The following is a 27950-nucleotide window of genomic DNA, read 5'->3' as shown; positions in this document are numbered from 1 at the left end:
TACTGTTGCAGGGCAAACAACGAACAGCAGCCACGCTGTCTCGAGAATACCAACTTGCGACTTTATGCTCATTTTGTGGTAGCAGGTCACAAATAAACATGCACAGTTTCAGACAACATAGGGTTCAGTATATACACAATATGTCATAAAAACTGAATTACTTATGCTGAAATAAAAGATATCCCCCCCCCAAAAAAAAAGAAGACTTGGAAAGGAAATTCATCTTTCGACACATTAACCTCAACAAGAGTTGTAAAAAATTACAGCATTGCAATCATAGACATACCACCTAGACCTATGACTGCCCATCCCTTACCACAGCGGGAGGTGAAGCCCCGTATCCAAGGTGATATTGACGGGGTTACTAGGCGCGGAGAAATATTGCGTACGTGCGGACGCGCGCGTTTGCGTGGTTACTGTGCGGTTGTTGTTCGCGCCAAATGCAACATGTTCCGTGAGACGCGAACACGTCTGCTTATTTGCGTCTGGGTTGCGTACTTGTCAAAATTGTTGCTATGCAGTGTTGACTTCACTACGCGAAGCAAAATCATTGGTCTAGGTACTTGTTTGTCTGGGATTGCAATGGCAAATTGAAACCTAAAACCCTAATAAGAGTTTTCCCAAAACCCAAATTGTACAGGGATGTGTTTGCACAATGTTTTAAAAAAACTGAGCATTCGCTAAGTAAAGTTTCTACCTGCTTTTTTGCAAAATGAAACCATCAATTTACTATTTCTATTTTTTATAGTCCACTCCCAAAGACCCCTACCTCAATACTCTGGAGGGGAGCATACCCACCAAAAATTTATGATGTGCTCCCCCCATAGCCACTTCATTATACTTTGTTCAACCTGTAAGTGATAAGACTTATAACATAATATTTTTCACCCTGATGTGTCAGTGACATCAGTACGCATTTCACCACATGACACCACATGGATGCACGAACAAAACAACTGCCTCAACGTGTTGACACCATCACCAGTGCCGCATCAGTGTGAACTCTCCCCCCAACAAAAAATCCTGGTGCAATATCTGTTCAAGTTCTGAGTAATCACAAAACATTACTATAATCAAAATATCTCATTCTCGATCATCTGATTATAATATGCTGAGCCCACTTTGCATAGAGCGTATACAATGCAATGACCATACGCTACAGGGTAAGTGTGACCTTTTGAGAACTGATTGTGCTATTCAATAAAAAGTGCGCTTGATGTATTATACAAGAAGGTACATGCTCACATGATCGAGAATGAAATATTTTGATTATTGTACTCCTGCCCACTCTTGCTTACATCACACTTCTAGCATCATCGTGAAAATTATTCGCCTTACTTGGTTGGATATGATTAGGACCAACTTATAAGAATGTCTGCACTAAGAGTTCCCTCATGAAGTCTGCTTGTGCCACAGCAACATGATGCAGCTGTAAATCATCTTCTGTAACAGAAAAGACAAATTTTCATGGACAATGAAAATATATTTGGGATGGGGAGTGCCGAGGGGGGGATGCACTTTTCACCACATGTTCAGTGCTAATTAGGGCAGTAAAAGGATTGCTACCCTTTTAAAAATGGCGGCCTCATCAGAAGAAGGCTGTGGGATTTGCCAGAAAAAAAGAGTACATGTATCGCCTGCATTTAATTGTAGGGTGCCATGAAATTGGTCATGTTCCCCCATTTCGACACATTTTTAGTGTTAAAATTGGAAATTTTGCCTGGTATGCCTCTGATAAGTTTCGGAAAGTAACAGCACTATAATATTGTGGGTTAAGCCATAATTTTTTATGAACTTTGGGTTACAGAAAAAAGTTTGAGAAGCCCTGGGTTAGGCCTAATAAATGAAGTTTGTATTGGTTGGTAACTTTTAAAAGCCGGGCTCGTTTTGGTAATAATCAGAATTGGGCAGTACAAATAACACAAACAGGCAAAACATTTTGTGAATTTAATATCAAATAATGAAAATGTAAATACTGCTTTCTGCTTTTGCAGTGTGAGAGCATTATTCTGTTTGAATGAAATACTATCAGCAGTTTTCAGTTTCTAAGTTGCAATATAAATTTAATGCGTCTTCTACTTTTGATGACAATTATTGACTCGCAGCTAAATGCAACCAATTGGCTCTGACTTGAAGAGTGATATTTTCCGCTTGAAACTCACATTTTCATGTGCAAATTGAGCCAAATTTAATAATTGAGGATAAGGCACTTACCATCATCGGGAAATTCAGGTAATGACATCATGATGTCTTTGAAAGTATCCGAGATAGAGCTTAGAAATGCTTTGATGTCTTGTGGATTCTTCATGCCACCACAGATCTGTTGAATCAGATGCAGTAGCCAAGACATTGGCATCTGTTCATGGAACCGTACCTAAATTAAAAGATGCAAAATATGTGGGGTTATCATGTGAACAGATTTTTAAGTCCTGAAAGAGCTTGCCTTTGACAATTTGTTATGTCACACAGATATTTATACAGAGGAAGAAATATTACTTCAGTACAAATTCCTATACAAAATGAGATTGTCACTTTTACACTTCCTACAATGCATTTCTTACATTTCAATTTGCACTAATCTGCTATCCAGCACAACATGGGTTCAAACTGACTAAAAAGTACCCCAGTGAACAGAGAACATCCAGATCTTTTAAATGCATGAGTTTCGACCAGGGGTAGCGCTAGAACTAAACACTCCAGTGTCCGCAGGGACCCCCGAACTTGCAGAATATTAAAAAGTAGGGGGTCCGGAGTAGAGTTTGGTGAGTCCGAGTTGCACAAATGCATCATAAATAGTATGTCTGCAATAGCGCTAGATTTAAAAACTGGGGGTCTGCAGGGACCCCTGAACTTGCAGAAAATTTAAAAACAGGGGGTCCGAACTCTATTTTGGTGGGTCCGGGACCCCAAAAAGCAACCCAGCGCTACCCCTGGTTTCGACTAATAGCCAGTCTATTCGTACCATGAAAACAAGTGGAACATGGGAGTGTTATGATGAAATGAGGTGATGTATCACATTGCAAACAATTCTGGGAAGGGTAAGATATCTCCTCTATATTTTCACTATGGATTATATGGGCCGTTCAAATCCAGGAAGTGGTATAATCAAATCACAAAACCTTTTTTGAACATCCTTTATGTCACTGGCATAGCATAAGTCATCCAATTGGAGAGCACCGCAACTGATTGAGGGTCTGATCGAGGAGGCAGTGGGGCACAGGTTGTTAATTTTGGTAATTTTTCTATGGAACCTCATGTTTCTACTCTGATGAGAGGGCTCATGCACAATTGCACATGCACCCCTCCTCATGTTAAATTTGGTCACACAAAGAAGAGCTCTAATGGTTGGAAAGTTAGGCAGATTTGACCACTGTGTTTTAAGTTCAATAAAAATAAAGTTAGGCAAAAATGCTAGACACGCTTGTCTTTGTCATTAAGGCCAAAAATAAAAAAGATTGCTTGCTTGTTCATAGATCACCTTTTATAGATGGGTCGGGAAAAGTATATATCTTTTTTTCCTCCAAAAGTGACCAGCATGCCAACATTCATTCATTCTCATTCGGGTCTACAACATGCTAAGGACCGGAGGCACAATAACAATTGCACAGGTCAAATACATACAGGTGTATTGCAAATTGAAGAGATGTGATGCTGCAGTCATGTTATATTGGTATAATTATGATGGTAACAAACATGAACATTCATGATATTGAGACCCGGGATTGCAACACAGAAAATAACTTTTTTGAGCTTCTTCAAGTCAGACAATTTTTTGGACAGAACAATTCATGATTTTTGATCAAAATAGTACAAAATGAAAAATAAAAAAGTTTTTGGTCATAACCTTTTGGACAGCAGTCGAGGACAAGCAAACAATCTTTTTCTGACCTTATTAGGCTACTTACCACAGCAAATGCAACAATAATATTTCCAAGTTCCTGCATCTTTCCATTGATAGCTTTGCTAGTTAAGACCCTCATACAGATGGGGTCAGCACACTCAATCAGTAACCTGGCAATGTTCTCTGTCATCCACTCATCTGGGCAAGCTGTCAAAGAGAAAATAGGTTTTAATGGCTATAACGTATGTAACCAGTGGCGACACCAGGAATTGTTTTTTCGGCATGGGGGGGGCAAAGTGAATTTCAGGGGGGGGGGGGGGCAAAATCAACAAATTTTGCTCACAATTGCCACCAAAAGTGGAAATTTTTGTAATTTTGGGTTTTTACCCAAAGGGGCAACTGGGGGCAAGAGTTCTAACTGCCCCCTATGGCACCACCACTGTATGTAACATTCTTGAATATAGAAACTTGGAAGCATAAAACCACCTAAATTAGAATAATCTATGAATATTAACTTCTGCTGCTCACAGATGAAGAAAGGAATGTTTCAACTCCCATAATGCAGACATGACAAATTAAGTTATAATATATTTTCAGATACCGTATTTCGTCAAATAGTCGCCCCCTCAAATAAACGCCCCCCATCACTTTTTTCAACCAAGATGTTTCAAAAATGCCGATATTTCCATGCTATCTTGTGTAGTAAGCTTACCAAGTTGCCCACATGGTCGATGATAGCGTCAATAATTGGCAAAAATCTGGATCAGAAACCTGGAAGTGAACCAGAAGTCAGTGTTTCTCTAGTTCGTAGTTTGTCATTTTAACGTGAGTTTTAAGTTTACCTAATGATTTAACGGGAATTGTCATTCTAAAATTGACCTTGAATAAATGCCCCCCCCCCCCTTGGGAAAATGTAACACCCCGTGGGCCGGGCGTTTATTTGACGAAATACGGTAGGTTCAGATGAAGTTCATTGGCTTAGGAAGATTTTCAACATGGGGTGGGGGCTGAAAATCTAAAAAAATTTTGGTGGGCCATCTTGGGGGGTGCCTGAGAAGTCAGAAAATTTTGCAAAATAATAGGTCACAAAAACCCATTTTCCCTCTATTTTATCACAATTTTTTAACTTCACTTAGGATTATTTGGGGGGGGGGCTGAAAGCAACCTAAGCAACTCCCCCCCCCCCCAGGTCCTAAGCCTTTGAAGTTACTAAATGTTGTCATTCAAAGTAGTGTAGATCATAGGTGGAAAGTTAGGCAAAAAACATGTTTTATTACTGTAAAGTTCAATAAGAAATAAAGTTAGGCACAAAGTTGAACTGCATGAAAGCTCTTGCAGTTGACTATGAAAAATTAAGCAAGACCATTTTATTATGTAAAGCACTTATGTAAAGTTGGGCAAATTGCCAACATTCCGAGTGAAAAGTTTAGAAGAACTTAAATTGTGTCATGCAAAGTTGAGTAGGTCACAGGGAAGAAAGTTAGACAACAAAGTGTATCACTGTGAAGTTCAATAAAATATAAAGTGAGGCAGAAAATTGGACTGCAGAAATGCTCCAGCAGTTGGCTATGAAGAGTTAGGCAACACCATTTTTACCATGGGTTTTTAACATTAATTAATTTAAGTTAGGCAATTTGTTTTGAACAAGGGAGACGCAGAACCAGGGTCTTAGCTAGCCACCCGTCTGGCCGTCATTTGCCAGTTTACTCCTGGGACGGGCAAAATTAATGCCTTTGACAGATGCTATATTATAAATTGTATGTTTTGAGAAGCTAATTGACCTTTTAGGTAGACCCAATTAGTAGAACAAGGCCATATCAGCACATATTTGAACTCTTTGAACCCCCAATGGGCTATAGATGACTGGTAAATGTTTTAGGTTGTCAAATTAGGACAGGCAATTTTATTCAAATGACAGGCAACCCTCAATTTCTAGCTAAGACCCTGCGCAGCACCAACACAAGATCAAAACATTTTTCAGCCATTTTAAACATTTGCCAATAAAAACTTACAACTTCAATTAATTGATTTTGAATTGTACCAGCTAAAAGAAAAGACTCAAATACAAGTGTCACCAAACCAAGACCATTTTGACATTTACAACATCTTAATCAATATAATTATCAAAAATGTAAAAATGTCTTACAATGCCATATAAACCAGTTGCAACTCCTAGAATAAATTAAGTTACCAGTATTGAAAAATAACAACATTCTAGTTTAGAAATTACATCTTGTCAAAGTCATGCAAATTAGTGTAGGTCCACAGGTGGAAAGTTAGGCAAAAATGTTTATCACTAAAGTTCAATATGAAATAAAGTTAGGCACAAAATTGGACTCCATGAAAGCTGTTAGCAGTTTGGATGTGGAAAGTTGGGCAAAACCATTTATCCCATGGATTTTGACCAAAATGTCAGCAAATTGCTTTGAATAGGAGAGACAAAGCACCAGCACAAGATCAAGATGAGTGCCATCTGCCTCATTCCTAACGTCTTTGATGGCATCCACATCTCGCATTTATCCAATTGTATATGTATGTAAACTTTTATGTACTATGTAAAGTGAGATGAAAACAAATAAAATTTGAATTATATCAGCCATTTTATTTTAAACATTTGCCTATAAAACTTACAACTTCAATTAATTGATTTCAAGTTGTATCAGCTAAAAGCAAAGACTCAAAATACAACTGTCACCAAACCAAGACCATTTTGACAAACAAAATCTGAAGCAAATCGATTCTCACAGTGCCTTAATTTACTCAGAATGCTAGTCAGTCAATCAGCGGCGTAGCTGGGATTTTTTCCAGGGGGGCAAGCCTGTATGGGACGGGGGCCAAAATAGGGGGGCGGGGGCCCAAATAGACAATTTTGCCAGGCTTATTGATAATAATCGTATGGTATTGCATATCGTATGGATTTCAATATCTCTTTCCCTCCTCTCCCTCTCTCTTCTCTCCTTTTTCCTCTCTCTCCCTCCTTTTTCCTTGCACTAGGGGGCGGGGGCCCAAATAGGCAATTTTTGTCAGGGGGTGATCAGCTACACCACTGCAGTCAATGGCTATTGTTATACAAGACCCACTTAATTAGGCACTGGTAATGATCAAATTCGGTATTGAAATTAGCAAAATTTTTAGTTGCACCTTTTCATTTCATAATTAATTTTCTCGGTCAAATGAAATGCAATAATAATTTTAATTTCTTCAGTAAATGTCAGAAAAAACTATAATCATGATAATGCTTGGTACAGCATAGTTTTTCAAACGCTGGTGTTATAAACATAGGTGTGAAATTTAGGCTTTTCAAAGTAGCATTTACTAATGAAAGATATTTCCCGAATTTCTAAAGCACATCATAAAGGGCTACTATCATAGTTTTGTCAGAATTTTGGTTTTGATTGCACCATTTTTCAATCACGACTTTTTTGTCAAAATCAATTTTGTCAAAATCAACTCGGGAATGTACCCAGGGATGGATGATTTTGCAAGCCACAATAGAAATATTGATTATTTCTGCTGGATATATTAAAAATGAAGTACTGAGTTGGACGTTTTGGCAGTCGCAAGTCAAAAAAGGTGAAATCAAAATGGATATTACAAAACTATAATATAGACCTGTACGATGTGCCTTATAGAGTTGGGGAAAATCTTTCTTTAGCAAACCATATTAGTTTGAAGCACCAAAAAGTTAAATCCAAAAATCTTATCGTATAAGACAGTTTCATGGTTAATGTTAATACCACACATTACCAGGATCAAGGTATATCCCACCACTATGTTTTTATCTGACATTGCTGGAAAAAAATAAAATTATCGGTTTTTTTATTTGACCAAGAAAATTCATTTCAAAGCAAAAATGCGTATCTCTGAATTTTGTGGATTTAAACTTGCATCAATCGACTTTTAGCATGACTAGATGCATAATAATCGAGGATGGTCAGTAGCGTTCTGAGTGGATTCTAATATGAAACAGTTTGAACACCCAGAATGTGGTTGGAACAAGTTATAAACAAATATGCAACCTTCTTGTGGAAGGTTTAGAAGTTTGATCTTGCCTTGCAAAGTAGTGTAGGCACAAATGGAAAATTTGGCAAAAAATAATGTTCATCACACAAGTTCAATATGAAATAAAGTTAGGCAGAATAGTGGGCTGCATGGCTCTGGCAGTTGGCTGTGGAAAAGTTAGGCAACCCCATCTTTACCATGGATTTGAACCAAAATATGTACAGGTCAGCAAATTGCTTTTAATTGTAAGGGAGACAAAGCATCAGAACAAGAACATTTTTATCAGCCATTTAAATATTTGGCAATAGAAGCTTTCAACATCAATCAGTTCTTGTACCAGCTATCATGGCTAGTATATTTAAGCAAAGACTCAACTGTCACAAAACCAAGACCATTTTGACATACAAAATCTGAATCAACATTAGAATTTAAAACGTTTAACAAATTGATCCTCATAATAAGTTAACGAGCCCTAAATCTAGGACAAACATGTTAAACTAACCCTAACAGTACCGATGGTTTTTGCTATCGGAAGGAAAGAAGAAACAAAAAGGTGAGAAGATGAAAGATGTCACTTGGTACCCCCGGGATTTGAACCTCGGACCCCCTCGCATGCCACGCAGAAGTTCACCGGCCTGAAGCCACAGGAGTTACGCTGGCCTGGCCAGCAACAGCCTGGGTATGACTTAGACTGATTACGTCATTACATCACTTGGAATGCATTCACGGGCAGTGGTTTTAATAGTGAGCTCTGGTTGGAAGGACTTTGTGGAAGGTTTTAAAATAAGTTAAATCTTGTCATGCAAAATGGTATAGGTCAGAGATGGAAAGTTAGCAACAAGTTTTATCACTGTAAAAGTTTTATAAGATTATAAAGTTAGGCACAAAATTGGACTGCATGAAAGCTCTAGCTAGCAGTTTCTATGGCAAGATAGGCAACACTATTTTACCAGCTAGGGACTACATGTAATAAAGGAGACAAAGCAGTAAGCATCAGCATAAGATCAGAACATTTTATCAGCCATCAGCCATTTCAACATTTGCCAATAGAAACTTACGACTCTAATCAATTAATTTCAAATTGTACCACAGTACCATCTAAAGCAAAAGACTCAAATACAACTGTCACTGAGTTTCAACACTGCGGTGTTTCAACACCCAGAATGTAGTTATAATTTAGTTAAAAGTTATAACCAACATTCTTTTGAAAGGACGTTTGTAATGCAAAGTAGGAAAAACTAGTAGTGTAGGTCACATGAAGAAAGTTAGGCAAAAAGTGCATGACTGTGAAGTTTGTGCAAAGTAGTTGAGGTCACAGTAAGAAAGTTAGACATAAAATTTGTCTACATGACAGTTCTAACAGTTGATTATTAGAGTTAGGCAACTTCAATAAATTCATTTAAAATTGAACCAGCTAAAAGCAAAGACTGGTCTCCAATATTTACTGCCACTAAACCAAGATACAAAATCTGAACCAATAAATTGAAAATATTTAATAATGATTCTCACACTGCCCTATGAAACAGTTTAAGCTCCCAGAAAGAGGTTGTAAAAAGTTATGAAAAAATAAATTCTTGTGGGAGGTTTAGAAGAAGTTAAATCTTGTTCAATGTAGTGTAGGTCACAGGTGGAAAGTTAGGCAAAAAGTGCATCACTGTCTAGTTCAATAAAAAATAAAGTTAGGCACAAAATTGGACTGCATTAAAACTGAAGCTCTGGCAGTTGATATGTAAAGTTAGGCAAACCCATTTTCACCATGGATTTTTATGTTAAGTTCGGCAAATTATGTGAATTAGAGAGATTAAGCATCAACACAAGATCAGAACATTTTTATCAGCCATTTAAACATTTGACTTCCAGTTTCTATTAGTTGATTTCAAATTGCACCAGCTACAAGCAAAGACTAAAAAACAACTGTCACCAAATCAAGACCATTTTGACAAACAAAATCTGAATCAATTCTGAAGCAAATTGATTCTCACAGTGCCACTATTCCACTGCCATATGAAACAGTTAGTAAGATGTAATGTAGTTGCAAGATGTTATAAAAAAACAAAAAAACAAAAACAGCATTCTTGAGGAAGGTTTGGAAGAAGTTGAATCTTGTCATGCAAAGTAGCCATGGTCACAGGTGGAAAGTTAGGCAACAAAGTGAATCACTGAAAGAAATAAGTTAGGCACAAAATTGGATTGCATTAAAGCTGTTGCAGTTGATAGTTAGGCAAATTGTTTGAATAAGCATGATAAGAGAGAAAAAGCATCAGCACAAGATCAGAATATTTTATCAGCCATTTAAACATTGGCAATAAGAACTTAGAACTTCAATTAGTGTACCAGCTAAAAGCAAAGACTAAATAAAATACAACTGTCACCAAACCAAGACCATTTTGACATACAACATCTGAATCAATTTGATTCTCACAGTGCTGTTATTTTACTGTACCGTACATCAAACAGTGGTTGGTAGAAGTTAAGTTATGAAAAAAACCAGCAGTTTTGTGGAAGGTTTAGAAGTTAAATCTTGTCATGCAAAGTAGTGTAGCAGGTCAGTGGAGGAAAGTTAGGCAAAAAAGTGTATCACTGTAAAGTGTAATACTAATAAGAAATGAAGTTAGGCCTGCATGAATAATAAATAAAATAATACAATGGCATTTATCCACACTTTCTGGATGAAATTTCTAGCAGTTGACTATGGGAAGTTAGACAAAACAATTTCTAACAAGGAGTTTGACCAGATGTTAAGTTAGGTTATTATTATTCTACGGGCGGACAGACTTTTCTAGTAGGGATGGTTGGTCATTTTTTTTTTCTGTAGGCTAAAATTACCCTAAAATTTGCCCCCTAAAAACTAAGTTTCAATTTCAATTGCACCAGCTGAAAGACTCAAATACAACTCTACTGTCACCAAACCAAGATCATTCTGATATACAAAATCTTATTCAATAAAATGATGTTTAAGAAATTGCTTCTCACAGTGCCATATGAAGCAATTCAACTCACAGGATATGGTTAATGGTTGAAACAAAAGTTATAAAAAAATAAGCAACATTCTTGTTGGTTTAGAAGAAGATGAATCTTGTCATTCAAAGTAGCATAGGTCACAGCTAAGTAAGGCAAAAAAGGTTATCACTGTAAAGCAATAAAGTTAGGCACAAAAAGTTTGGCAACATGGATTTTGACCAAATGTAAAGTTAGGCAAATCACCAACACAAGATCTATTCCAGGTAAATACAGCACTCATTTTTTGGGATTAAAAAAATATTATCAAGCTCTGCAAAATAAAACATGGCTCAATCCTAATCATTAATTTAGTCCTAACTGGAGATAAAAGAAAAAGTTCACTATTTTACTAATTTCTTGCAGAACGGGCCAAAAACATGCATTTTTGACATGTTTTCTGATAATTGAGTCACAAAAATCAGAGACTTGGAACAAGTCTAAGTCTTCAAAATCTTGATTAAATGTTACAATTTTGCTCCAATTCCAACTTTTTTGTGTTACTGTATTTCAATAATTGGTTATAAAAATGAAACATGTCTTTTCCCAACACTAGAATGGATAAACTGGAATTAGTACAAGTCTTTGGGCTTGATTGTCACAGCATACAAAAACACCCAAAAAATGCAGGTTTTTGGCCCTTATTTCCCAAAATTGGTCAAATATTGAAATTTTTCTGTTATTGCCAGTTAAAAAAAAAGACTAACTAAAGGATTAAGATTTAGCTATGTTTCATTTGGCAAAACAGGATAATATTTTTTTTATCCCAAAAAATTAGTTCTGTATTTTTCTGGAATGGGGAGTAAACACTAACTTCAACTTCAACATTGCCTACCAACCTACCCTATTTTTTTTAGGTTACCCCAATCAAACAAATTTTGTTAGGCCTTATGACATACACCTTTTCAAATTTACATCGGAAATGCTTGGAAAACTCAGTCACATGTACCAGGTGTGTCCGATTTCACATAAGTAGGTACACAGTAGGTACGCACAATATTTGGGATGGGAATTATCATCCATGGGATGCCAGTAATAGCAAAACCTGGGGGACTCTTTACCTGTAAGTTCCTCAAGTACACTGATAACATCATCATCATTCCAGTCATGGTGACTGAGGAGAGCTCTGAATGCTGTAGCAAAATCACTGAAGGATGATATCAACTCTGGTGGACTTGGAAGTAGTGATGTTTCTGACATGCTCTCCCAATTGATCATCTCTGTTCAAAATTAAAAGAAAATTGTAAGATTTTTGACAAAGTTAACATTGTTTCTCCCTGAGCCATAGGCGTCATTTGGGCAGGGACAAATTCTTCTTTTCAGCCACTTTTTGACAATTCAGGCCAAATGTCCGCCACATTTCAAGATGGATTGATGCTAACGACTTGACTGATTTTGCCAGGAAATTACAATTTCCCCCCTTTCCACAAATTTATCCTGAAATTATGTACCAAATCACTTGCTTTTAACTTCACATATGAACTAAGACTACTATGACTCCAGTCTATGGCTTCGCACTGATGATTTCACACCACCAAATAGTATTATACGGTCGTGCGCCCTGAATGCATTTCTCAGAAAAAGCCATGCATAGCCTAAAGTAAGCATTAAAATGAGCTGAAATTTGCATAACTTTGGCTAAATTTGGATTGGTCATGATTAGTAATATCAAATCCTGCAAGTGTATCACAGATGGGAGAGATCGAGTATTTTTGAATGATTTTAAGCAGTCGTTTCTGTACAGAAACACTGGCATGATTTTTGGGGTAAATTAGGTAATTCCCGGACATCATAGACTTCGAGGGCCAGTCGTAAAAAATAATGACGGTCAACCTATATTTTAATCCAGTCAGAGGGATCAGGCTAGGGCTAATTTCAACCATCATAGCTGTCGCTAAGAACTGAGTCACTCTTGCGAAGGAAAAATGATGTTTTCTTGAGGCGAATTTAGTACATATCTCTATGGGGATTTATTTGGTGGTGTGATATCTGATTAATATTGCATGACAAAATCAGTTTTGATAAGATGATTTGATTTGACACATTTCAAACTGAATGAATTATTAAAAGTGTTCTATTTTGACCTACTGTTTTTACTCTATACATTGATGAACGAACATTCCCATAGCCAGGGGATGTGGGGTGCTTAGCCAGGGAATGAGATACATCCATATTAAAATGTGCCCCAAAATTTCTCATTTGTCAAGAATAAAAACCACATTGGCATGCAAGGTTAATATTTTGAGTGAACATGTTTAAAAAAAAATCCTAAATGTTCAATTCAGAGATATATTTAAAATCCCCCTTTTTTCAAGCATGCTGACCCTCACAGAGTTTCCCATTTTGACCCCTCCCCCAAAAAAGTTCCCCATTTTGACCACCATGACTGCCCATTTTGCTCAACATCCCTATCATCATGTTTACCTTTTCTTTGAGGTTCAGGGCACAGTGGTCCATAAAGCAGATACAGGAGTCTTGCCTGATGCACTAAAGGAAATGGTTTGAGGATGAAGTTGAGCCACATAGCCAGATCTTCTTCATCATCACATTGGTCAAGTAGTACAATACGAAAGAAGGCACGGATTTGGTACTCCAAGAGGGGGTTGTATCCTGGCTTTCTTGACAGAACTGTCACTGGATTTATAATAAGATATATAAGAGAAGATGAAAAAAACAACAACATTATGATGTAAGATGCCCGGAAAGATGTACTGCATTGCACGTTATAGGCAATGGTAGAATTCAATGGGGATGTCTGGCTTTGTCTATAAACCTGTCATCTGGATGTCTGAGCTCTAGGAAGCTTCTGGAAAGACAAACACATGTTCTAAAAAGCTACTTCATAATAATCATAATAGCAAGCAATATCTTTTCTAGCTTAGGACACATTCAATGGGGGGGTCATAAATAGGCAGGGGGTCATGAAATTTGTATGGGAGTCATAATTTTTTACGCCATTAAATCATTTTGATTTCAAATTTCGGGCTCCCTACACACACATTCTTTACACTTTCCATTAAAATGTTTGCACAATCTTTTCTTGCAATTAAAATTTTTGGCCTGCACATGTATTTGTTCTACCTACAATCAAAATTTTTGCACAGCCGCACACGTTTCTTGACCTTTTGACTGCCTATAAGTATAACCATAAGATATGAATGTGAATGTTGAAAATAAATGTCAAGCTTAACTTACAGATTTTGTGTGTCATGTTGTGTACATCAGTGAGAGATACATAGGCTCGAAGACATTCCTTCTCTTCCCATCCTCGGAGAAATGTACTGATAAATTTGCCATAGCAGACCATAGATTTGTGCGATAGAACCTTGAAACGAGATGAATTCTGGAGCTGGGGAATAATTAATTACAAAATGATTTGTAAGATGTTGTCATAATAATTTGGATGACCTGTGGTCCATTTCACTAAACTTTACGAAGCTTTGTAAGTCTCAGAATCAATCGTAACTTACGATATAAGTGCCCTTTCACTAACCCTTTGTAAGTAATAGGGATTTACTACAGGGACCCTTAGTAAAGTTACATCTAGTATTACGGTATTTATAACTTATGAACTGTTACCTGAGTAACGAAGGGTTAAAAGAGATTAGTGAAATGGACCCCTGGTTATGATGATAATCTGTTTTTCTTACATTATCATATATTTCAATATGATATAACTAAATAAATAACAAGTATTGAAAATCAATCGTTGTAGTGTAGGTTTCTCTCAGTTCTACAGCTCAACTTACCGTACTTTTCCTAACCAGACAGTCCATGCCAAAATTGTTACTACACCTTTACATTTATCGAATCTCTTTTTGATGTCTGTCATTTTGAACATCACACTTGAAAGATGTATGCTATGTAGAAACTTTATTTTGCAATTTCATAATTTGCATATTATTAGCATATTTGCAAGAAAAACATGAAAATCAATAAATACCTATATTTTTCACAATTTCAATATTTTATTAGAAATTAAGCATGTAGGCCGTTTGTTATGACTTGATGAATGAAGCTGTTCAAACAGATTTTGATATTTTTGCTTATTTTTCCTTTTTTGCCCCAAAATGTGTAAAAATCAACATTTTTTGGATGACCTATATTTTCTTTGAATATTTATTAAATTTCTTAATTTAGGTATAATACAGTGCAGAAAAAGATGTCAAAAAAATCTGTTAAACAGATTTTTCCAATAAATTGTTCCATTTTCCATTTTGGGTTAAATACTCAATTTTCATGCGGGATGTTTGAAACATAAAATGAAAACATGTCCATTGCACTTTTTCCTCGAGATGTACTATAATATCAAGGTTACGGATATATTATAATCCTTCTTATCTTCACTGATCCATCAGATACCTATTGTTATGAATGATCAATGAAAAGGTTCAGAACTGGGCTACTAATGGTCTGTCAAGTATCTATAGTTATTTTCATGACTGGGTCAACTCAAAAATCATGCAAGGTCGAATGTAGGAAAAGTATGATCAGTTGAGCTGTATGTCAGCAATTTTTACTCCTATTTCATGATATTAAAAAAAAAAAAATATTTAACTATAAAGTTCTGTAACCAACCCATTTTATGTTTTATGACTTACCGTATTAGTTCCATTAACCGCCCTGGGCGAAGTTATTTTGGGCGGGTGCTTATTTTTTACATTGTAAGTCGACAATACATAAGAAAGGCACAAAATATTCATCCATCATCATTAGTGTAACATATGTTTCAGACCATAATTTGCATGGGCAGTCAACCCTAACCCTAACTCTGTTTTTTTTTTTTTTTTGGAAGGGAAAGAAGAAACGAAAAAGGAGAGAAGGTGAAGAAAGATGTCACTTGGTACCCGGGGGGGGGGGGGTTCTCAGTACAAATAACCATACGGGGACGTGCCGCAAATATGGGTAGCATTTTCAGCCTCTTGGTATATCAATGACCCCTTTTTCAAAGCCTATTTTGGTATATGAATGGGTCCTTTTTTCAAAATTTTCTCAATTTTTTCGGAAAATAGCCCAATTTTTCCTTAATTTAGACAAAAATTTTCCCAAAATTTTGGGAAAATTTGTAAAAACTAGGACAATTTGGGTTAAATTCGGCCGAAAATTTTGACTTTTGGTATATCAATGGGTCCAAATTTCTTGAAAAATTGGTATATTTATGGGTCCACTTTCAAATTCTCAATGCACGTCCTACCAAAACCAAACTTGAGTACCCCGGCTTGGTACCTCCGGGATTCTAACCCGGGACCCCTCGCATGCCACGCACATGTCACCGACACGTAGCTACCAAGGTTTGGCTGCCCAGGGCAGTAAATTCCTGGGTATATATGAGTTATGACTTAGGCTGATTGCATCATCAAGTCACATGGAATGCATGCACACAGAGTGGTTTTAAAAGTTAGCTTTAGTGAGACTCAGTTGGGTTAGGGTAATAAACTAATATCAGTTTGCTTGTTGTAAAGTCACTGGGTGGGCGCTTATATGCACATGGGCGGTTAATGGAACCAGGGACCTTGTATGGTGGGACTGTAAACGTCTTCCATCCATTGTACCATGCGAGTTGCTGGTTTACTAATTATCCTCAGTTAAGCAAGCATGAATAATATGTTGATCAATAGACCCTAGTACGAATCTAAGCACAGTTACAACACTGCGCTTGGCTTGTCTTGTACATTGCAGAATAAGCCTACATGTTTGCTAGTATAATGACAGACTCTAGAAATCTTCAAAGAACATCATCTTAAAAATTATTTCAGTATCGAAATCAGTAGGAATACCAAGCGTACGGTGTACACATTCCAGAAAAAATATAATTTTGTTTGTTCTAGCATTCTGTATCTCCATAAAATTATCACATTTTGTCTCTAAAATCCTATGTAAATGATTCTCGATGCTACACAGAAATTATTTTCGACACTGGATTGACATTTTACACAATTTGTCATAACTTTTAAGATATTGGAATACTTTGATGTGTTTTTGATATTTTGTAGAGCAACAAGAGTAAATAATAAAATTCAAACATCGCGCCCTCCCTCGGCGCAACTCGCATACAATCGAAGGTCGTGAAAGATAATCTGATAACAACAGCTTGACAATAGTTATCAATAATCCCGTTTCCAGTCCCTTTATACACAGTCCCTGATGGAACGAACATGGTTACTGTAACTCATTTTAATATTCAATCTTACTTTACTTTTTCATTTCATTTCTCACATGCAAATTCAGGTCTTTGTAACATCAGAGCATGTGACCCAGGGCATGTGACTTTTCAAAGAGCAGTTATGTGCATCACATTTGCCTAGCTTTCAAATGGTCAAAACTGCCTAACTTAAAACACATTTTAATATCATGAAATAAGGGTAAAAATTTGTTATCGCACAGATCGTATACACACATATAACAGCGCTATGTCAGCTCGCTTTTCAAAGAGCAGTTATGTGCATCACATTTGCCTAGCTTTCAAATGGTCAAAACTGCCTAACTTTTTAACATATTTTAACATAATAAATAAGGGTACAAATTTGTTATCGCACGGATCGTATACACACGTATAACAGCGCTATGTCAAAAACAGTCAGCTCGCTTGCGCTGCAACTGTGAAAAAGCAATGATGTCACTTCTGAATTTGAGGTGAATCAAAGTAGGCTACGTAATTAAGTCAACTGTAGATTTCCCCCTGGTCATTTTGTTTGCTAGTTAACCTCAATTTAATTTAGTTCAACTTCAAGAGCCTATTAACAAGACTATTTATAAGCTCACATGATACATTTTGAAATTTACCTTTGAAATGAAGTGATCCACTTTCTTCAATCTGTCTTTGGTAGGGTTCAAACATGTTGATCTCTTCATCAGCAAACCTTTAGAATGAAAAGAATATTTTTGCTAATATAATCAGACCAAAAAAAAACACCTAGAGGCAGGTAGATCTGTCATTCACAGGCCTGGAAAAATTTTTTTTATTTCCTGGCAAGAGAGATAAATTTCCCTCCAATTTAGCAGGATTTCCCACCATTTCTTATGTATCTTTATCCAGTAAAGCAAAATTTCCTGGTAAGGAGATTGTTGCCTCTTTTTTCCAGGCCTGTCTGTCAATGTCAAGTAGGTTTGGTTTGTCAAGTGTTTCTTAAAAATCACCACTGAATCTGTAATATCTCAGTCACATCCTTTCAATCAAAATCAATCAATTTTTGCATAAAATGGCTGATTTTACATGCATCGGCATAAAGAAATTAAATACCCAAAATACAAAATCTGGGTCAGTCGGTCCAATAGAACAGGTTTTTTGTCTATTTTAAAAGAATATAAGACTCATTTCCCTGGACCATATCACATGATGGTGATGTTAAAACATACCTCTTCATTTGCAACTTGAATATTGATTTGTGGATAAGGGGGGTTGAAATTACAACTTGAGAAGCAGATAAACAGATAAACTTTATCACAACTTTAATGACTTTCAGTTCTCTACAGTCATGACAGTTAGGTACTCCCCAAGCCTATGGTCCGAATCCTCAAAGCTTGGCTAGTGGTCAGACTTCCTAAGCCAGCAGGCTAGCCCAACCAATGTGGATCCATTTGATTGATTTATCTTTCTAGCTGATGTGTGAGTGAAATTGTAAGCACTGGTAAATGATAAACCAGTCAATGGAATCTTAATGGAAAACTGAAAGGCCTAGCCTGAATGAAATTTGATTCAACAACATACAGCCAATTTGTTATAGTTTTTGTCAAAAACAATTAGTCCACAACTAGTTCATTTTGGTTTGTCCCTTACCTGCATCTCTGAAATGCACCATTCTTTCCTTCTCATAGTTTAGGCATACTTTGATGATACGGACTGGTGGTTTTGGTGTCACAGGAGGCATGAGTTTCCTGAAGCCTTCTTTGGTGTCATTATACTCCATTACTAAGTCCCTAACCTCCTTAGATGTCAATGTGAGGATGCTTAGATCTTGAACTGAACAATGAAAGGAACAAGAAAAACCTGTAGTTCAAGAATCAATGAAGGCAGTGTTGAAGCCCATTTGCACTTAGCTAGCCACCCATCCGGTATTCCTGCTAAGGCCAGTTGGAACATATTGATACAACAATTGCTTAGATCTTGAACTGAACAATGTACATGATGAAAAAAACAAGAAAAACATGTGTGAAGAATCAATGAAGGCAGTGTTGAAGCCCATTTGCACTTAGCTAGCCACCCATCCGGTATTCCTGCTAAGGCTAGTTGGAACATATTGATCATGTTGATACAACAATTGCTTAGATCTTGAACTGAACAATGTACATGATGAAAAAAACAAGAAAAACATGTGTGAAGAATCAATGAAGGCAGTGTTGAAGCCCATTAGTACTTAGCTAGCCGCGCATCAAGTGTTCCTGCTAAGGCCATTTGGAACCCATTGGTACAACTATTCTAAAAAAAAATTGACAAAATTGAGGCCTTCAATAAAGAGAGGGAATCAAATAGGTTTTCCAGGCCCCATGGGAACCTCACCCATGATCGATCACGCAAAGTCCCTGGACCAAAAGTATCAATCACAGCATAGGATATGTGATCACAGGTAACATTGACCCAACAAATAAATCCTTAGAGGGCACCCATCTAATGATGTCCACGTCCAGTCCACCACCAGTCATTTTGGACATGCAGTTTTCTTCTAGAAACAACAAAATTAATGGCAGTTAAAAAAGTTTCATTGTTTCATTGAACTCACGATGGATCATATATAAATTCCGATACCCACTGGGATCACAAATGCGTGCCCCTGAGCCCAATGTACAAAGCAGCATTTTCATTCTTGATTTTCTTGTACGAGAGTAATCCCTCATAACTCAAGGGCGGAAAAAATTTGGACAAAATTGTACTATAAATCAAAATGTGTTGCTTTTAGGGTGCTAAGCGCTTATTTTTTTTTTTTTTTGCTCTTCACTTTTTCAAACCACGAAGAAAAAAAATTGGGTCAACCTTTTGGGCTGTTGAGGAAGGGCGGCAAAATTGAATTTTCTTCAGCCCCCGGGTAGCAACGGCACGCCACTGACAATAACGTCAATAAGAGCTAATAAGTTTGTAGAAGGGCAAGCAGTTTTTAACAACATTTCGGTGCAAACACATACCAGTACTTACATCCATCCAATACCTCCTTCAAGCAACAAAAAAGCGACAAGTTGGTTTAAAAATCCCAAAGTGGGAGAAAGAATGTTACCTCACTTTGAGGACTACTTACTGTTGAGAAAGCTGAAGGCATGGTAGAGGATCTCTGTAGGAAGCACAGCCAGATAACCTAATTTATCTGTTTGGATACAGGAAGCCAACTCTAAGGCATATTCCTTCTGTTTCAATCTTCTGCTTCGGCGCTGCAGAGCTAGTGTTGTGCAGATATTATACATATCTGAAGTGGACTTGACTATAGGAATACTCATCTGTAAAGTAGAAAATGTAAGATTAACAACAATATTGTATGTCTGGAATGAAATACCAATTTTCTTCATTTGTTTGGCTCAAAATTAAAAGGGGACAAAGTGTGAACAGCGAAAACTAACATTTAAATGCCAGTGCCGTATTAACGTAGGGGTAGAGGGTACATGGCCGCCAATCGATCTCATAATTTAGAAAATCCCATGCAGTAAAATTGCCGAAAAATGGCTTGTGCGCCCCCCCCCCCCATATGATGACCCAGACCCACGCTACGCCACTGCTAAATGCTAAGTGCAAATTCTACATCAGGCATTCTCGAGTAGATTCTGTTAAGTGCCACATTACAAAATGAACATAAAGTGCCACCACATAGAGTGGGGTCCGGTCCATGTCCCTCCTTAGAGCTTCTGGAAGCTTGTGGGTTTGGTCCAATGAAAGTGGTATAGGAGGGATGATCAGGGATCTCCTGGCATGTTTTTATTCATGTTTTCAGCTATATATTTCAACAAACATAATATTACAGATTTATAAATTATACACTTCAAAATGATCAAAAAACTTTTTTTCTGATTTTTTTTTTTTTTTAATCAAAGGGTGCCACACACCAGTCAGGTCCAGTCGGGTGCCTGTGCTACATCAAATTTTAACCAAAATACGGTAATTCCAGAGAAATACAATATTGTAATGATTTTCTCAGGGTGTGGTATATGGATGATGCGCGATTTCCTGATAAATAACTCAGAGAACTGAAAACATGGAGCAAAACGACAATGGAAGTACAATCACAAAATAACACGATAAAACACGAATCCTAACCATACAGAGACTGCCGCTAAATATAAGTCATGTCTCTAAACAAATGGTCAAGCCGTCTTTGCACAGAAACAAATGTAGGCCTACGTGTTAACTCAACAAGCTCCAAATCATAAGTGAAGGTGCATCGGATGACTGGCCCACGCGCATGCTCCTGTCACATGGCAGTCGACCCAGCAACAGCACCGACCAATCAGGGCCAGGGAACGGCGACGTAAAAGTGTGGACGCAAAAGTGCGTCTACTGATACGTCACCACCTCTCTCCGCCCTCATTGCAGAAATGCGTCTACCTTCCGCTGCATAATGCATACCACAAATGCAGACGCAACCACAATAATGAGGAAGAGAAGTGATGGGACAATTAATATGCAATTAGCGTCAATTAATTAACAAAAGGAATAATTTGGGTTTCATTTATGAAAGTCCGAAAATACGCAAATAATCAGTAATGTGCGCCTTGTGCAAATACAGCAAGTGAACAAGTCAACTCTCCTGGGTCAATGTCCGTTCGTCAGGTCGAAGAAGGCGACGCAAAATTACATCGCCGAAGTCATTACATTTGATGAAAGTTTCATACAGTACACAAGAAAAAGGTAAAGCATGAAAAAGATAGGGAGACACCCGTAGGCTCAGGGCATTTCAATATATCCAACTTGGATGTTTCATTTTTCTTGTAGAATACTTTCAGAGTAATGTGTGATGTTTACATTTTGTTATTGATTTTAGATTTAAAGTTTAAAACTTTTGATCCAAACACAAGAAATAAGTCTTAAACTTTTTCATTGAATATGCCAACACAGGTGAAATTTCATGGACATTTTACATTTTTATTTTTTTAAACTAGCCAGTTAGATTGACCATTTGAGAGTGAAAAAGAAGTTAGGAAATTAATTTGAATTTTTTAGGTTTCCTTGTTGGCATGGAATCACCCAATGGTAAAATAAATGCCTCTTGTTGGTGAAACAATTCTGACAACAGAGGAATGAGTAAGTGAAAATGGAGCAACCATGAGAGAATGCAACAATTTTACTGTCACTGTCAGTAAGTTTTGGATGAAATTGGGCGACAAATGAGAGGAAGTTGTTTTATACAATCTCAACTGCTTTGAACCTCCGTCTCTGAGACTACTGAGTGGTAGGCCTCTATCTCTAGAGAGAACCTTTCCCTGACAATAAGTGACATGTCAAGCCTTGATTGTGTCTGTTTGTGTGTGTCACACCGCTTAGGCCTAAAAAATTGTTTACGCCTAAAAAAGAAAACATGTTTGTTTCCTGTAGCAGGTAAGTCAAATGTGAAATGCAGTTTTTTAAATGTTTTTTAGATCCATTAAATCCAGTTTAGTCTTCAAATGACAAAAAATAGCTTTTTTGCTGCAAATTGGAATGGGAATTTACAGTGGGTCTCTCCGACAAACACACAAAAATCATATTTCTTCATATTATATTCAAGAATATCTATGATCCCCTTTCAACATGCAGATTAAAAAAAAGGTATATACTGGCGCCTGAATAACATGTATCATCCAAACTTTCTCAAAATTTAGTGAGGTAGGGCCTTATTATTTGTTTCAACCATTAATTTTTGAAGAAAGTGTTTGCAATGTGTTTGCTTATAAATGATAACCAGAACTTCTGTACATATTTGCTTCACAACCAGAAACAAAGTAAGGAGTGAAACAAATAAGAAAACTAACAAAAAACATTTGAAAATCTCCAAAAATCGGTGAGGGCGGAGAATGGATGATATACATGTTATGTTACTTTTACTTGGCCTATAGCATACATGTACAAACCATTTTTCAGCCTGATGTGGCAGTGACGTCAGTGCGTATTTCATTAGGCGCAGCTTCAAGTAACTCTAGGGGACGCTCAAAGCGCTGACACGCACACGCTTAAAGACGCCGCATAGATGCGCTCGAGAAAGCAACGCGTTGATGTCACTGCCACATCTGGATGAAAAATATAGCCTAGGCTGAGTAGACTCCAGCATGCATGCATTTACCTTTTGCAAGGTTTATAGGTTGCTTTTTTATCGCGTATACGTGCACAACGACAACGTCAAGGCAAGCCGTGCATAGGACCTTGTGCAAAATAATATAATTTGCGCGGGATCACGGATGGTCGTAACTCGTAAACAAGCATTTTTGACAAGCCGCGTTAGAACCGATATGCGCACTGCGCACATGCACGCAAGCTATTTACGCAAAGTGCGAGTGATGTACGCGAAATATGCGCGCGTCCAAACACGATGGACTGAGCAAGTAAACATTTTCTCACAATTAGCAATGGAAAAATTTCTAAAAAGGATAAAGAACTGGTAGTTTTTTTAGTCTAAAATGATGTTATTTTTAGCTGTGGAGGAAAATAACAGCACGTAGAATGTAGGCTAGCGTATACTATGTATGAACGGGGAATGTTGTTTATGCCCTCAGGCCCTCAGTCATGAAAATATATGAATGAACCTGGCCTAATACCTAAATCATGCATGCATGATGATGACTGATGATGTATCATTTCATGCATGATTGTATTAGAATTTAGAATTATGATCTTGTCGTCGAGTTGCCGACATACATACACAATCATGTCATGCATGTACACTTTGTACAGTAGGCCTACACTGGTACTTGGTTGGTGTTCCTCCAAAATACTCAGAAGAGAGTTTTAACTGGAGGGAGAGTCGGAGAGAGTGGTCAGTTAAAATTGTGGGGTCCGTGATTAAAGATGACTTGAAGGAGGCTGGTGTTGCTTGGTTGACTGTGTCTGGTAAAAGCTGCATAATAAACGGTTGTTTTAACTTTTATGCCCTCGCCGGGCCGCAAGCGGCCCCTCGCCTCGGGCATAATAAACAACCGTTTAGTCATGAAAATATATGAATGAACCCCTAATTATTAATGATAAAATTTCTCAATCTCAAGACAATGTGGTTTCGTTGGTAACGGATGGGTATGACCGTGCTGCTGCAACAGAGTGTCTAGGTCTAGGAAAGCTTAAAATCATAGACAGTCATAGCTGTTGGCTGTGCATGCTGCTGTGAATCCGGGTGTGAATCATGCATTTGCACTGCCTTTTTTATTTACTGCTATTGTGCGAAACTATTTCATATTTACAGCTAACTTCAGCTGACTTTGCCGCTTACCTTGTACCCAGCTATCCTTGTAATTTACTAATTGCAAACAATTATAATTGCCAGATTCGAGCGAGAAATATTACTTCTGCAAAAACAGCAGCCGACTCAAAAATTTAAATGCCCGACCGACTCGACAGCTGTTTATTTACTTCCGGTGATGAAAATGTCAAATTTGAATTCCCGCCAAATGTTTTTCGTCTGCTTCCATCGTCAGGGATCGACGGACATGATATGAAGAAACGGTTTCCTCAATGTAACCTAATGTAGGCTTACAATAAATATGATAATCAAATAATATAATTGTTTGTTACGTTGTAGCAACCAGCTAAGTTACCAATAATAAAACAATAAATAAAAGAAATAAGTCTATCGATCAATCAATCAATCAATCAAATAATCAATCACTTTTTGGCAATCAAATCAAATAAAAATATAAGCCGGCGACTTTTTTAGTTGTCCCGGGCAACCGGACAACCAAAATTTCGAACCCTGAATAGGGGCCTAGGCGGTATAGGCCTAGGCCCTAAATAAATAAATAAATACCGGTAGGCCTATATAAATAAATAAATAGGCCTAAATAAATAAATAAATAGGCCTAAATAAAGAAATAAATAAATATATAGGCCTAGGCCTACATAAAAAATAAATTAAGCGAATTTGGGAGAAAATTTAGAAACACTATAGGCTAGGGGCAGATTTTGAAAAATTGGACTTTTTGACCGTGACCAAGAAGGCATAATTAAAAAAACCCTATTTTTTTCGCTCGCTACGATCACATGCAAATGGGACTTTTTGGGTCAAAAAATGGGCCTTTGTGGGCATTTGGGGATTGAGCGTCCGCCCTCAGCCCCTCCCTGGTTACGGGCCTAGGCCTAAAAGTTAAAATTCTATTCTATAATTTTTAAGGTCCATACTTCTCAGCAGTCAACAAAGATTTTCAAATATTTGTTAATAAATAAGTATATAGGCCTATAATTAGGCTATAATTCCTCAAAGATGGCCGCCACATCTCCCGCAGCTCAAATACAAAATAAACTCCAATATTGAGCAGTGAATAACATACATAATATTTGTAATGGGGTACGGTACGTCACCATTTGGAATCGTATATGCCATAGTGGATTTAGTTCTCCAAGTCCAATGAAGATGTAGGCTAGTAGAGTAGGCCTAAGTGTCCCACTTACCCCACTGTCCCATTTATCCCATCTTAGGCCAACTTTACTTTTACTGTCACAAAAATTATATAAACTTTTTTATAACCATATACTTTAGTATTTTTGATGTCTTATAATTAAACATGAGCAGTAGCGTAGCCAGCAGGGGGGGAGGTCGGGGGCAGAGTGCCCCACAGAGTGCCCCCTGACAAAAAAAGGAAAGAAAAAAGTGCCCCCAGCAAACACAAAACGTTTTCGACATCATTCGCAAAAGGCTATAAAAGGTTGTCAGAAAACGTTTAAATGTCGGGTTATATAAAGGGTATAAAAACGTTTTAATAACATTCCAAAAACATTCTTGAAAACTTGATACAAAACATTCTCAACAAAATGTTATTTCGGGGTTGAAAAATATTTTGCGAAAAATGTTTGCCCAAAATATTTTCAATAACGTTTTAAAAAACGTTTTCATGACCTTTATATAACCCGACATTTAAATGTTATTAAAAGGTTTTGAAAAAACATTTTAAGAACATTTCTGTGTTTGCTGATGGGTTCAAATATTTTAACATAATGTTATTTAATGCTCTGCATGCTAGCCATGCGCTTCAGCGGAAAAAGTTCAAGTTTTGAAATATTTTCTCAAAATATCAAGAGATATCTTAAGAACTACTGAACCAATACTAGGCTTGTTTGTACTCATTTTAATGCATTTTTCATGCTGATTCCAAATATGATCTTGAAAATTTACATCTATGAAATTTTTGAATTAAAAAACAAAATTTAAACATGTCGTCTGCAGTCGACACCCGCGTGAAGAGAGTTAAGTATTGACACAATATTTGGCAAAAATGTTTGCAAATATAGTTTACAATAACATTTTTTGAAAACATTTTAAAATATTGTTGTAGTGTGTTTTCATACAAAAACGTTTTAAAACGTTATCATGACCTTTATATAACCCGACATTTTAATGTTATTAAAACGTTTTTACCTAAACCAAAAGCCAAAATATAACTTATTTAAAACATGTGTTTGCTGGGCCTCTGACAAAAAATGAAAGATAAAATCAGGAGGGCAAAGGAAAAGAAAAAGGGCAAGGATCGAGCCCCTTTTCTAGCAAAATTAATGGCCAAAATATAGTGTAAAATACAAAATTTTCCCGCGCTAACGCGCGCAAATTGTAACAATAAAGCCCTTTCAGCTGGATATTGGGCGAAAATAGTGTAAAATTGTTTGCGCTACTCGCGCACACAAGGCCTTTTTCGGGAAGCTCGAATTAAGACATACCGGTAGGCCTACAGGCTCTATGTATTGTATAATGCAACTGCATTTTTTTTTTCTCCTGTGGCCCCAAAATTTTCTTTGCCCCCCCCCCCCTGACAAAGAAAGCTGGCTATACGCCCCTGAACATGAGTATAGTTCAACCAACGCGTTCATCATGATTATTTATATAGGCCTAAAAGCATATTTTTATTTATACATATCAATAGATTTATAAAGTTCACTTCGAGGAATGTTAAATGTCAAACAATTGTTTGTCATAAAATTTGTATTAGGGTCAGGGGGTCTATGTCACGAATTTCAAAAAGATTGATATCAGAAGGATAGGCCCTATTCCTCATTTCAGGTGTTTATTTGGTAATGAGCACTAAAAAGTCGCTATAATACGCGAGCCCTTAACAATATCAATGGAAAGTTCTAGATGGTCATAGAGAGTTATACTGACGTGTCCTTAATAAAACCATGAGTTACCCAGCAAAAACAAACGTTTTTAAAGGTCGTGAAAACGTTTTGTTTGAAAACACGCTATACATGTACCACAATTAAATGTTATTGAAAATATTTTTGCAAACATTTTTTGCCAAATATTTTGTCAACTAAAAGTAACATTATGTTAGAGCAAAGTATTCTATTTGGTTAGAGTAGGCCTATATTTAAAAGGGCATTTCGTGATCCACAGCATCATCCCCCCACTTTTCTCAAAAAAAGTTGAGATTTTTATATCACTGGAAACCTTTGGCTACATAATGTTTATGTACAAAAAAATTCTTGCAGATTTATTCGTTTGGCCAAGATATCGTGAAATTTGAATTTGAACGAACGAAATTACAACACATTGTCTATGGAGAGGTGTATTAAATGTATACACATAATCATGCATAACTCGCAAACGCAAAATTGGAATGAACTGAAATTTTGGGAATATGCTTTTTTCGTGGATATCTACTGAAAAATGTCATAATAAGAGGATGCTAGGATCACGAAATACTCCTTTAAGGGCTGGGGTATGAACGTTTGGACAGTATTTATTTTGGGACATTAGAGCACATCAGACATATCAATTGCATTCTGAATACGAAGAATGTCATTCTGATATCAAATAATTTTGATTTTTGAAATTCGCAATTTAATACACATTTTATGGCAAATCATTAAAATTGATATTTTTGATATTTAACAGTACTTGAAGTAAACTTTATAAATCTGATGATTTATACCTAAAGTGTATGTAGGTGGGATGAAAAGCCGACGATCAATTGAAAATTTTGACCTTTCGTATTGAAGATATGGATTTTTTCCCAAAACACCAAA

General features: G+C 36.8%; 1 protein-coding gene across 1 annotated transcript; it reads right to left on the bottom strand.

The window, feature by feature from the left end:
- Nucleotides 1-931: 931 nt before the first annotated feature.
- LOC140167402 (F-box only protein 47-like) lies at nt 932-21374 on the bottom strand. Its single transcript, XM_072190708.1, has 10 exons — nt 21363-21374; nt 20068-20263; nt 18618-18800; nt 17624-17700; nt 14036-14189; nt 13265-13474; nt 11902-12060; nt 3906-4048; nt 2215-2374; nt 932-1443 (listed from the first exon to the last, which is right to left on the bottom strand). The coding sequence occupies exons 1-10, from the start codon at nt 21372-21374 to the stop codon at nt 1364-1366; spliced, it is 1374 nt and encodes a 457-aa protein (XP_072046809.1). The 3' UTR covers nt 932-1363.
- Between the last annotated feature and the right edge of the window lie 6576 nt (nt 21375-27950).

This window comes from Amphiura filiformis, chromosome 13, assembly GCF_039555335.1.
Source record: "Amphiura filiformis chromosome 13, Afil_fr2py, whole genome shotgun sequence".
Classification (NCBI taxonomy): domain Eukaryota; kingdom Metazoa; phylum Echinodermata; class Ophiuroidea; order Amphilepidida; family Amphiuridae; genus Amphiura; species Amphiura filiformis.
Note: the sequence above shows the minus strand (reverse complement) of the source record. Positions and strands in the feature narration are given on the sequence as shown.

Excerpts from the sequence above, each read along its gene's own strand:
- LOC140167402 (XM_072190708.1), bottom strand. Across the intron at positions 17,701-18,617 it reads GGTGCATTTCAGAGATGCAG|GTTTGCTGATGAAGAGATCA; the intron begins GTAAGGGACAAA and ends TTCATTCTAAAG. Across the intron at positions 4,049-11,901 it reads TGTACTTGAGGAACTTACAG|CTTGCCCAGATGAGTGGATG; the intron begins GTAAAGAGTCCC and ends TCTCTTTGACAG.